General features: G+C 42.7%; 1 protein-coding gene across 1 annotated transcript in view; it reads right to left on the bottom strand.

Moving 5' to 3' along the window:
- Positions 1–8,297: 8,297 nt before the first annotated feature.
- vps50 (VPS50 EARP/GARPII complex subunit) overlaps positions 8,298–13,626 on the bottom strand; it is a 99,105-nt gene continuing 93,776 nt past the window's right edge. Inside the window, exons 27-28 of the mRNA XM_061092584.1 lie at positions 10,330–10,519; positions 8,298–9,910 (exon numbers count right to left, since the gene is read on the bottom strand). Coding sequence (XP_060948567.1) covers positions 9,791–9,910; positions 10,330–10,519 — 310 coding nt within the window. The 3' untranslated portion in view covers positions 8,298–9,790. The remainder of the gene's footprint in view (positions 9,911–10,329; positions 10,520–13,626) is intronic.

The following is a 13,626-nucleotide window of genomic DNA, read 5'->3' on the forward strand; positions in this document are numbered from 1 at the left end:
TTTTTTCTCTCCCCCCTTTGTACAATAAATGATATTATTTTTCAAATATGATAATGATGAACTCAAGCACATGCACAGGACAGATGCATAATGCATCCGCTTTGGTGGCTTCACTTCACAAACCTCACCTTAATTCAGTGGTTCATCTGAATATGCAAATGTCCTGGCTGAGGCCCAGGTGGGATTGGATGGGAGGATTTATGTGGAGCAGCTCTGTCTGCACTTCCTGTCGTCCTGGCTGTATCCAGGAGGAGAGCCTTGAAAACCTGTCAGAGCCCAGTGAGCCAGCGCTGAGCTCCGCCTGCATGTAAGCCTCACTCGCTGAGATCCCACCTGAAGCCTCCGAATTACCAGCATCGAAATCCAAACAATGTAAAGGCCTCGTAGAAGAGGCTGGTGTTTCAAGGGCAGGTGTAAGTGTAACACATGGAAAGGACTGGAAGTAACAAATCACTGAGCTACATCTGTTTATATAGCAGCCTCGACCTGCTTTAGGATTAAAAGACCTGAAATAGATTTGACCTTGAGTTCACTTTGGTTGCAGATTGATCACATAGACTGAAAATAAAGATGGATGAAGCGTCGCCACTTCTTCCTCTCAGTGCTGCCCTCTTTTGGGCGAAGTCCAGATCAGGGAATTGAGCCGCGGTGTAGCGAGATCCCACGAAACACAGAGTAGTACTGAAGCCATCCACCAGGTGGCGATCAAGATTATTTGGCTTCATTTTTGAGTAGCTATCATGGCGCCTTTATGTCAATGATTGAACCCAGTATTTGCTCGCACAGTTTTCAGTGCAGTGAGGAATTATTTGTCATTTGGGTTCACATACTTTCATTTAACCTTCAGCAGCATTTTAATGGTTGACTTGTTTAAAACCTGGATGATCATGATTCATAAACCATGTATGAGGTTTTTGGACAATCTGACTTCATTGTTGTGATTTTGGCCTTTTCCCATATTTCTGACTCATAGAGATGAAGGCCAACACCATGAAAATAAGATTTAAGTGGAGGTTAGAGCATTTATCCTCCAGTGTGCTTTCTTTAACCCCCCATGCAGCTGAGAGGGGAAAGGCGAGAGGTTGAACACATTATAATTCACAGTGGTGTGTGCACCATATACCATGCATTACACGTGTAATAAATTGCTCTTATAGAATCATCTGCTAGTATATAATATGGTTGATGCGTTTCTGTCCCTTTCTAAATCGCCTTAACACACACACGTACACGCTGTCAGTGTGGGAGCCGGGGAAAGACGGTGTGTAATTGCCACTAAAAAAAAGCTGTCATGCTTTGAGGTTAGCCATGGCCTTGACTGCGACTCCCTCAAACTCCCTGATCTGTAGGCCACAGCTCTCCTCTGAATAATGAGACACAGGGAGAGCCAGGAGCAGCATGTTGGGCCCTGTGATAACCTAGTGATTGAAATGGAAGGTACAGTACACAGATTATCTTACTTAAATAAGCAGTATGGCGCAGCCTTTGACAAATTGGTGTGTGTGTGATACTGATCTAAATGGTAATGGTGGTAGGGACATGCTTTCCACTGGAGACAGAGAATGTGAGCAGGTCTCTTTACCCCCTACATGCTGCTTGATTTTATAATTTTGCCATTTAATACAATTTAAATACAGTAATTATGTTTGGGTTACTGCTGGGTGGCACTACTGTCGCCTCACAGCCCGAAGGATCCTGGTTCTCATGCTGATTCACCCGGGATCTTTTTGCAGTTTGTATATTCTCCACATGTCTGAGTTCTTCAGCTTCCTCCCACATTCCAAAGACATTCAGACTGGGGTAAGGTCAATTGGAGACTTTAAATTGTCTGGAGGGGTGAATGTGACCTTTTTCTCTCTCCTGCTTTCAGACATGCACTGAACTCCAGATGAAGTCCTGACACAGACTTTCTTCAGAGTTTCTCCTTCCAGTCTCCCCAGGATAAAGTCCGATTGAGCCCATGTGAGAAACCAGCAGGAGATCCTCAGGAGGAGTCCCAGCGAGCTGATGACATTTTGAATGTCCCACAGAAGCAAAAACTGAATGAAACATTAAATATTACAAATATCTAAGATGAAAAAGCGATGTCGTACACTTAGAAGAAACCGATGGAAATGTCAGGAGAGTTTTGGAGTGATAAGGCCGACGCAAGTGTTGATGTGATGAGAACAAAAAACACCTGATCTCCACAACGGAATTATTACTGTGCATCCTGCCTCTGCCTGCTGCGCCGGCCCTCACCTGATCACTCTGGAGATCTCTGTTGCTTCAAACGCATCTGAACGGAGAATCTCCTGCTGCGTCGCTCTCATGTGAAAGGTCTGTTGGGCCCTGCCATCCTCCGGAGTTCATTTATAAAAACGGCTTTTGCAAGTCGGCCCTGTAATTGGCCGACAACCTGTCAGTGGGGAACCTCGCCTCTCGCCTAATGTGGGTTGGAATTGCCTCCAGTTCCTCCCTCGAGCCTCTGATGATAATCTGTATCGATAATAGATGTTTTGATGCTCTCAGGCTTCACAGGCACCAGCGAGTAGGATCCATAGGGAGGATCAGACAGTCAGAATAAAGACCACACCACCTTTATGTCACTTCCTATCACGTCAGTGTTATGCGAAAGGCAAAATATGACGACTTTCCAGTCTGTGGATCAATATTCTTCTTGTGTCTTTGTCGAGCTCGGGATCGATGGGTACATGCAGTGCTCGCTTGAGTGTGATTTAAACATGCAGTAATGGTGAGTCCGGCTGCTTCCTCCTTAAGGTCAGACATGTTTTCTAATCGCACAGGGCAGATCGTTTGTCTGCATTATGATGAATACACTTGGTCCTGCAGAATGTGAATACTGTTAAATATTGACCCGTACTGTGTGTTTAATTCTCCTCATAAAATGACTTTGAGAGGAGATCCGAAGACATCGGTCAACATTTGAATAAAGAGGAGAGAGCCAAAAAAAGCTCGGTGCCTTTATTGTTCTCCAAGAGTTCAAACACACACTCATCAGAGATATTTGCATGTGGCGAGGTCATGAATAAACTGCAAACACAATTAGATTGGGGAGATATTGTAACTGATGAATTCCAGGGACTCTCTCATCTGTTATCTGTGGTGCTGCTTGAAAGTCATCTCTGTTTGTCGAGTTGGAGGAGACGACTCGAGAGGCTGAGACCCATGAAATCACGTGGAATTATCTCTCATGATCAATTTGTTTGTTTAGTCATTTAAATAATCTGCCTATCAGTGTAATTCACCCTCTCCTCTACTGTATGTGGGTATGGATCAGTGGATATAAGTTATTTGTCGTCAGGATTGTGAAATTATGCCATTGCAAAAAAAATATTAAAATCCAATTAACTGGCTTTTTTTATTTTTGGGCCTTGGGGCACTGATGCTATTTCGAGCCAATATATGAAATACATGAAAACTAGGGAACAACAAGCACACACAATGTCACTGGTGCAAAGCAACTGGCACCATAATAAAGCTGCTGAGAGCTGCATCGCTTTCATATGTGCAGCTCAGGGTCTGGAGATCCACTTTCACCTATCTGTGGCTGCTCACTCTTTATGCTTCTCTTGTGTTTGTTTGTTTGTTTTTCTAGCAATGAGCGTCCTTGTGGTCAAATAAACCTCTGTCTAACTTGCACCACCCCCATAATTTACACCAGAATATAAATCCACAAGGGAAGAAAAATCAATACCCACTCTACAATGATGAGGAAATCGACTTTCTGCTTTTGTTTGAATGTATTTTCGAGAAGAGCATGGAAGTGTTGCTGATGAGCTGTACTGGATTATAAATGATATGCCGTGACCTGGAATTAAAGCCTTGATTCATCACATTCTTAGACAAAAAATGCCTCAGACAGCATCTGGATTTTTGTTGTTGTTTTTTGCTCATTTTTGAATCTGTCCTGTGTAAGAAAGGTCAACCACACATCAACCACAACCCACTCGCCTGCACTGAGCCCCGCGGAGGATTCCCTGCTGTGTTCTCAAATCGCATGCCACAGCACCTCCGGAGAACGTTCTGAGAATCTACAGATTTATTCTTTTGCCCCAAAACAAAACACAGTAAAAAAATGAATTCTACTGTTTGAGCTTTCATTTCTTTACTTTATTTTTCTCTAGGAGACAGTCCCCTGCGTCCTCCCACCTTATTCTGTCTGCTACGAACAGACACCTAATGTTCCTTGAGAGGTTTCCCTGCCCTGCTTGTGTTTACCACCGCGCTCACGACATTTGTTACCGCCCATTCCAAGTCAAGCAAAAAATTGGCGCTGGCTGGTGGAACAGGATTCTCGGAAGACCGTCGTCAAAGTTTATGCAGTGGAGTTTGACATCCAATTAGCCACTTCAATCCTTAATGCCCGCTGATAAAGAGGAGAAAAATACAGGCATTACATTCATTAAATGCTGCATAATAACTGTTTGTTGGATCAGAGAGACGTCTTTCAGGGGTGTAATTCAACCCTCTTGCATTCTGCAAAAGGATCTTAAACTATTTTATATCACACAGACCATAATTGCAAATGGCCACATCTAATTTTATTTCTGTGGCTTCACATCTTATTTATTTTCACGTCTTTTACTCCTTTAGAAACCTTCTTTTTCAATCTGCACGTTGCAACAAACGGCAACGATGTCTCTTTGAGCCACATGAACATCTCTGAACCCCTTTTCTCTCAGACCAGTAATAGACATGTCTGCCGTCTCTTTAGGGAAACACTCCCCCACCCCCCCGCAAGTTTGTTTGGTGATAGGGCAAAATCAATACAACCGCTTTAATGAAAAGCTCTGTGAATACACTTGGCTGTCATTATGAGAGGGAATGGGTTTGGGATAAACTGTGAGCTGCTTCCCAGGTTACAGTTTTTCAATTGAGTGCTCTTATGGAGGTAGACACTGATATTAAAAGGTTGTGTGTGAATGTGAGTGTGTCTTTGTGTGTTTGTTTGGGTGTGTGTGTGTGTGTGGGTGTGTGTGTTTGTTTGGGTGTGTGAGTGTCAGTTGCCCGGACACCCCAAGGGTTTTCTCCCTCTCTAAATCTCCTGAGTTGTATTTGCTCTCCTGTCTGTCAGATTAGTGACAGATGACCAGATGGTGGAGGACAAACTCTTCAGCCTTTTTCCCTCCAAGGATTTCAGCCTCTAGTTTAACATTCAGAGCACACGGTCCCCATCGTATTAAGGATATGGAAGCATATTTGGTCTGATTCCAATTTTGTGAGTTTAACGGCAGAAATAATGGTCCCTGTGCCAAGTGTTTGGTTTTAATGGGTTGCACTTACAGACGAAGCAAGAGAGCTGGGTGAAGTGTTTCTCACACTGTGCTTGTTGGAAGATGTGGAGGATTCACGTCCTGTTTTACTGCTTCAGGTTCGAGGGGTGGACTCGATGATGTGACTCACAAAGACCAAGACCGAACGAAAACAGACAAGACACAGACAGGAAACATGAGGAGACAGGGGATGGGACATCTATCCCATCAAAATAGCTCATAATTAAAGATCTATATAAGAAAAAAATATTATGGATAGTACGTTTTTATTATAGTTTCTTGAGGGTTTTAGCCTTGCTGTAAGATTATGGCGCGTTCCATTATACCTCGGAGCTCGGAATTACCAACCTTCGAGTCGGGGATTGAAACTGGAACCCCTCAAGTCGGAATTCTCACCGACCCCAACTTCAAAATCCAAGATGGCTGCTCAGTGTATCAATAGTAGTGAAAGCTGTAGTTTTTAATGTTTAGCAGTAGTTCTGTCGTTAAATTTGTCGCACACTGTCTGTGAACGTGTTACCATGTTATTCGTGAAATGCAGAGTAATTTTGTATTATGAACTGGTTTTGTTCCTCTCAATGTAATCCAGCCAGAACAAACATGACCATCATATACCTTGTAAAACATGTCAGTGGTGTATGGACGAGACAGGGGTGCTTTGGTCGACCGTATACGCACTGTGCATGACCTACCTTATCAGTTGTGTCGAACCCGACGTGTCAGGACAAGTTGTGTGATCGATGGACCTCTGCACATACTCAGCACACCTCATATAGGCGACCTGATGATGACTGCTCCAATCAGCCCCAAGAATGTAAACCTCCACGTGGTGAGGGATCAGGGACGGACAGTTTCTGAGCTCTCAGAGGAACAGGCAGAAAAATGAACCTCTCCTTTAATAAAGAAAGAAAACAGTCCAATCTACTTTGAATATTTTGAAGTTGTAGCAGTGAGTTAAAAAAGTAGGTGGGGGAGATTTTGAATCAGTGTCAAAGTTCTGTCCCATTCATGCCTAAGAAAATACAAATTTTTCCAAACTTTCACCAAGCAAAAGATATATTTTGTTAGTGTATTTCTGTCAAAATGTCCTCTTCTCATTTGTTACTCAAGTAACAGAATCAGCTTGATTGCCCCCCCCCCCTCCCCCCAATCCAACTGTCAAATCCGGTCTTATGAATCATCATCCTAAGTATTAATAGTCTCTGCCAGCGATTGTTCTTAGTTAAATATGTATGAACAGACGTGAATGAAGGCTGCGTGAAAGCGAATTAGCACCATGTAGGTCAGTGATAGTGATTTCTATGGACTTGGCCGAGGAAATTTGGCAGAGGTTCAGACGTACAGGAGCAAAGACCGCCTGCTCTTTTGTCCGAAAGGGTCACTGGACCACAGCATCACTGGAGGCGGGAGGGGCGCCATCCAGCTGGGCACACAAATATCGAAGGTGGTGACGGGTGGGTCGTGAATCAGATTGTTTGATGGTGGGAGGGTGAGGAAATCCCTGAAAGGAAAAGGTGAGGACAAGAGCTGAATGGCTGAATAGTGGCTCTGACGGCACAAACTGTAAAACTGAGCCAGAACTAAGCAATTTCAATAAAATGAATACAGAGTAATTGAATTTTTCTGTCATTGCCTGGTGCTGCTCCCCAGAGGCATCATTCAAAGCCAGCAAAACCCAGGGGGAGTAAGTCGCATAAACCTGTTGATGGTGAACCATGAAGGAACCGAGCCGCATGACTGTGGAGCTGCATGGAGCCGATAGCTGCACCAACAGTGAAAATGAAACCTGAGCGTCTGGCTCCACAAGCTCCACACCGCTACAAGATGCATTATCAACTGCTTGAGGGGATTTAACTAAAATAGTACGTTTCAAAGCAGTTGGAAATTACATTTGAACAAATCTTTGAAAACACATTTGAACAAATCTTTGAAAACACATTTTCCCTTTGCTGCAATAAAATCTGTCCGTTCACCATATGTTCAACAACATATAAAGGAGCAGCACCAGGCTGGTTTAACTAGATTTCTTCTGATAGATTCCACTTTATAAATGTCAACAATGCCTCCTCCATGCACACAAACTTTATTCATGGAGTTGCATATGGTTCTGTCCTGACATCCCAATAATGCATGTTGTGATTTGGCACTTAGAAAATTGAATTGAAGTGAACCCCGTTTCGAAATCAGGTGGCCCCTCCAAACGTTGCTGGAGGGGCTGTCGCCTGGGTGGGAATCCTGCCCAAAGCTATAAGAATATTAGCAGAATATACCATAAGAATGTGAAACATGTTTAGAAATGTAACATCCTTTAGAATCATCAAATTGACAGTGGGTTTGTTACCATATGATTTAGAAAATAGCAATCACATATTTTTATTGAGTCCTGAATTAGCAAGACGATGATCACAGACTCCTGAGTCGGCAGCTTCCCTCAGTGACACACTGGAGGGAGGAGGATTCTTACATAGACAACATAACTGTAAGGTAACATTTAAAAACAGATGTATTCTTTATCAACTGGTGCCCAATAACCACTTATTTCTTCTATTCATGTTTTTTAATCCATTAACTCTTCTTCTCTTCTAATATAAATATGATTAATAAAGGTTACTTTTCACTTTTTGTATATTTATCTGTCTTCTCTGGGCCAATGGCTGAAACTCATTATTCACCAAAATCAGACCAGAGGTGTTTTTCCATCTCCAAGAAATGACATAACAAGAAAAAGTAACAGTTACAACTATTGTTAAATATAAAAAAAACACAGCAAGCCTTCAAAGTTTTAATGAGTCTTCTTTTCTCTCTCTTGTTAAACAGGAAGCCTGAGAGCCTGTGACCACACAGCAGGTCGCATTAATTAGTCTGACAGCGTCCTGCTGAGCAAGGCATCACAAGGAAGGACCCGGGTGCAGCTGAAAGGAAACAACCATATATTCCCACAGAGATTTTAAAGGTTAAGGTTAAAAGGATATAGTTTATAGGTTATGCCGTTTAATCCAAGCGAAAGAGCAGACCAGTCAGTTTTCATCGTTAACGTGTTTATTATGTTAGAATCATCTCCAACTTTAACCCTAACACTGATTACAGATTTCCACTATAGCGCACATTGACCCTTAAATGTATTTCTGACGATGTGTAGATATTTGTATTTGCTTCACTTGATAAGTTAGAAGATACTCAGGGGCAATGAATGACGGCGCTCTTCCAGAAGTGATCATATAAAAACATAAACGAGACACAGGGCAAGAAATAAATACAGACATCGTTCATTGACATTTACAATATTCATCCCGGAATAGGTGCACACAAAATATATATATGAGGCTGTATCAAAAGCTGGAACTTCATTTATATTCTTCTTCTTTTTTCTTCCTGTTTGACATACATGGACCTGCCCCCCTTGGCGAGGTCTGGTCAGGTCAGCCGAATGGAGATGACTGGAGGGGACATTAGAAAGCCTGGAGGGAAGCTCTGGTAGTTGACACAATTCAACCACTTACTAATAATCTAAGTCTGACTGCACCACCCAACAACAGGAAAGGAAAAGTACGAGTTTCACTGTTTAGCAGGAAAGCTGAAGACTCGAGTCCAGGATAAGAACCTCTGCAAAGATTTTCTAAAACTCACCCCAGGACGATAAAATCATGTCCTCCCAAGATTTGAAAGATCGCAAACAAGTGCAGATGATTTTAATCTCTTAACTATGTTAAGGCTAACTACAGCAATTTATATTATTTTCAGAATCATCATTATATTAGATTTAAACAAATAAAACAAAGAAACACATGGGCTGGAAAAACTTAAATGAATGATTTAAGTGAACAAGGAGCCATATTTACTGTATCTCCAGTAGAGAACACATTCAGACAGTAGAGCGGTGGAACCATTAAAATGTTCTTGCAAAAAATTATCAACATGACGATAAAATTCAGTGACTCGTAAATATTCACTGGTTGTTTTCTTTAATCTGGATGTCGGAGCCGTGTCAGCAAACCGAGCCGGCTGGTGCGAAACAGATGGAGCACCATAAATTAATGGCCACATGTTGACGGCACAATTCACATTTACAGTGTTGGGTCCATTGTTTGTAGATGTTGGTCTGAAAGAACAAACTCAGGATCTGTTGCTCGTGGTCACTGAAGTGGAATAAAAGGTGATGTTTACAGACCATATTCGCAGGAAAGGTTCAGAAGCAGCATTGTTTGATAAATGAACTGGTGAGAACATGCGTTATGGTACGTGAGGAACTGCAGCATGCTTGTTCAACACCTGTAGTATTACTGTCCATTTTGTCTTGAGGTGCGTTTAACAAGTGGCTGGTTGTGTTTGAGACAATATAAAGACTGATCGGTTAGCATCTGGCTAACATTTGAGATATGAACTGTAGCTCGGCTACTCGTCGAACGCACCTCAACATCGTGTTATGTACAAAAACAGGAGACATTCGACACTGTGGGAGTTCCTTTGTTCCATCTCTGCATGTCGTCCGTTGATCGGTTTCGGGTCGGCTCAGTCTATCTCTTGGGTCTGTCGATGTCGTCGATCGCTGCCAGGAGTTTCTGACGAGCTTTCTTGTTTATATGTGAGCCCAGGCAAACGTTCACCAGGTTGGCGAGCTGCTTCATGGAGTACTCCTGCAAAGAAACACGACACGGTTGGTGAGAACAGCAGAAGCATCGGCGGAACAATCCGTTTTCAGACAGGAACTCCAGAAAATGGAGTTTGCCCTTCACACATGAGGAACACAGCAGGAGATTGTCTGAGTGGAACATTCAGGTTAAGGGGGGGGGGGGGGGTGCCAGGGCAGAGCGAGCAGAAGGCAGGATGAGACGTTTAAGTTCTGCAACGGAAACCGACAGCCTCTGCCATTATCAATGAAAATTCTCAAATCTCTTTCTAAGTTTACATATTTGTGAGCGTCTTTCTTTTCCAGTTTAACATCACGTACATGATTAACATATCCTCTCGCTAGCCAGAAAATCTCGGACTGACCTGACATCTGACTATGTTCCTGCTTACAGACCCTCATGAAAGCAACCTAACAAAGGCTCACCCTGTGATTCTTGATGAACTGCTCCATGTCGTTCTCCGTCAGGTAATAGGCTTTGATGTAGGTCTCCACAAACTCTTTGTCGGGGATGGGTCTCAGGTCGGTCAGCTTCTCCAGCTTCATGAGGAACTGCTGGAAGTCCAGTTGCATTAGGGCGCGGCCCTCGTTGCTACATTTCTTCACGTTAGCGTAGCTGCAGAGGAGGACGAGACAGAAAAGGGGAAAAGAGGTGATTAGCATTGACCTCAGCATTCAGGTGGAGATAAGTAATGAGTCCCTTGTAGGGAGTTTTTCATTTCACACTGTAAATCCTCCAATAAATACTCTGACTTCATCCCTTCCAACCATTCTTTCACTCTGAAACACATACAGGGATTTTAGTAACAAATAAATAAATAATCATGTGGCTGAAAGGGGTTGGGGGGGCTCGGGACGGGTCAGCAGTTGATCCCATGTAATTACCACAGGGTCAGTAAAAACTTAATGGGTTTTTTGTTTGACGCCCACTGGCCCAGAGTGAGTCCTGAGCTTCCTGGGGCCCTGAAGAGAATTCTGCTAAGGGGCCCCCCTACCCGACCCTTGAACCATGTAAACAGATTGCATTACCACACCCTTTCACACCTGCAATGACCGATGAGGGGGGGCAACAAGAACGTGAGCATTGATTCTTGGACTTTCTCTCGTTTCCTGTTCTGTGGATATATGTTGGACCTTGTATCATTGATGCTCAATAAAATATATATTATAAAGAAGTCATAAAAATTGTCTTGAGACTGGCAAACATCTTTAGAATATGAGCAACTCTTATTATTGCGGCTGGCCGACGCCTCAGCAGGAGTATACTCCTGTGTCGGTCGGCCCCTCTCCTCTTTATTTATTTTCTGTCCTGTTGGCTGCAGCGATGTCAAAGCCAATTAATTGTACTTTTTACACAAACATCATTCTGCGATTAAGGAGAAGCACTCAAAACTTCCATTACTTATACTTATAAGATTTGACAGTTAGACTTCTGACTGCTTTATATTTGATTTTATATTTATTATTGATTAACTAAAAAGTCTGTTTTCAGCCATTCACGCACACATTCATACAGCGTTTCTATGTGCTGCACTTTATCTGTCACACACTGTTCATGAGCCGTCGATACAGCTGTCAGGGGCATTGGAATGTTGGTCAGCTGACTGGGCGACCCGGAGATCGAACAACACACCTTCAGGTTGGTGGACGACCTTCTCTTCCTCCTGAACCACAGCCATGTATTGCCACTGTAGCTGATGGCCAGTGCACCACTGTCCTTTAGATTAATGGGAGGCCACGCCCTCTATTTACAGCCTCCTCCCCTTTTCTCCAGTAGATGGACCTTTGCCGTAGCGACAGAGACCTTTTATCCCTTCTTCTCTCTCTGGCCAAACTCCAAACCCGGATCAGTTGTAACCGGTGAAGTACCTCATTCCATTCTAAGTGCAATGTGACAACGTCCAGTGCACATTTATCATTTAGCTCTCAAGACTTCTTTTACTTAGTGTAATTGAACTGAACGATGATATTTCATCATCAATGTTATCTTTAATTAAAGCAGGAGTTCCTCGCAGGAATTGTCCTAAATTTCCTAATTATCATGAATATGAAGGAGAAGGTCGTGTTTGAAAGGTTTGAATTAATGATCCGAGGGTTCCTGGACAGTGTGTGAATGTGTGAATTAATGAGTGTGTCGATGGGTGAAAGAGACCAAACAGAGTGGGTGACCAACTCAAAAAGCGCTGTATGAATGCAGTCCATCTATTATTATGGAGCCCACTGTGAATTATTTAACGTCTGCATGACGGGTTTGAGCTCATCGTACGTCAGTGATTGTTAAAGTTTAATGATCCTCGTGGGACGATGCCAAAAAATTGGACAAGAAAATGAACGTCAAATTTGATATTAACAGGAATATAAAGAGTAGAGGTATGATAATGTACTTTTTTATTTCAGTCAATGTACTTTTGCCATAATGAATCAGTCCTACAATCATTAAATGTGGATGTTACCACATAGACAGAGCAGACTGACTTTGTAGATTCTTAATATTCTCGTTAGGCTTATTCATATATATATATATATATATATATATATATATATATATCTTTATAATGTATAATAATATACAACCTTTTTATTTTATACTCTTTCCCATATTTGGTATTACTATTTATTGTTTATCTATGTCAATATGTTTTGTCCTCACATTTGTATGTGTGTTGTATTTCACTGTGTCGTGGGTTAGATGTGTGTGTTTGTGTGTGTGAGTGTGAGCGTGTGTTCACTGTCCGTGACATCGCCACTACATTACACAGCATCCAGACAGCTCTGCTCTCTGTAAACTCTCCCTGTCTCACACATCAGCTCTCTCTCTCTCTTCTGTTGTCCGTTTTCTTCACCTCTCTCTGTCATCCTCGCTCTCTTGCTCTCTTGTGCTTGTCACCGTGTCAGAGTGTGGTGTGCGAGCTGCGGCTCACGATGCTAACAGAGACGTTTTTGCGGCTCTCTGAAGGAACACGAGCGCTGGCCAGAGAAACCGAATAACACAAACAAACAAATATGACCAACCCTTCCTGGTGAGCTGGAGAGGTGGCCAACAGCAGAAACAGCAGCTTCAATTTGCCAAAGGCTGAAGCCGTAATGAGCCATTATTTCACTGGAAAGGGTTCAAAAGTTCTCTTTCGCAGTGGGAAGAAAAGTACTCTGCGAATGTGTGTGGGGATAAACACTTTCCCCTTTTCCCAGTAGAGGAGGGCGAGCCTTGCACCTATGCTCAAAGTGCAATGTTCTCTCATCTTTACACTTAACAAGCACTGAACCATTTTCTGTGCCTTCCTTCAACATTAAATTACATTTAATTTTAGCTTTGACCCTCAAACTTACAAAACAAGGGATGTCACAATCCAGCGACTCAGTGTTGCTGTGCGTCCAGACTGAATAAAGAGTCTAGAAAACTTATTTCACACATATAGGGAGACAGCGGCATGCAGGTACCAAGATAAAACAGAAAAACAGAATCAAAAACTGTATATAGCGATGCATGACGTGTTTCAACTTTCTCCTGGAGGAGGTGGGATTGCAACCTATACGGCAACTGGCCACTAGAGGGTGATCAAGATGATTTGGCTTCACTTTAGCCGAGTCATGCCGTCCATCTTTATACCCAGCCTGTGTCTTTTGCCCATCACTTTGCTTTCAAGTAAGAAAGTGGTCAAATGCATCAGAAGCGATCTGAGCGGAACTTAGCTCCATGATTTTCCAGAAACATAAATCTAAAGA

This window comes from Limanda limanda, chromosome 19, assembly GCF_963576545.1.
Source record: "Limanda limanda chromosome 19, fLimLim1.1, whole genome shotgun sequence".
NCBI classification, from domain to species: domain Eukaryota; kingdom Metazoa; phylum Chordata; class Actinopteri; order Pleuronectiformes; family Pleuronectidae; genus Limanda; species Limanda limanda.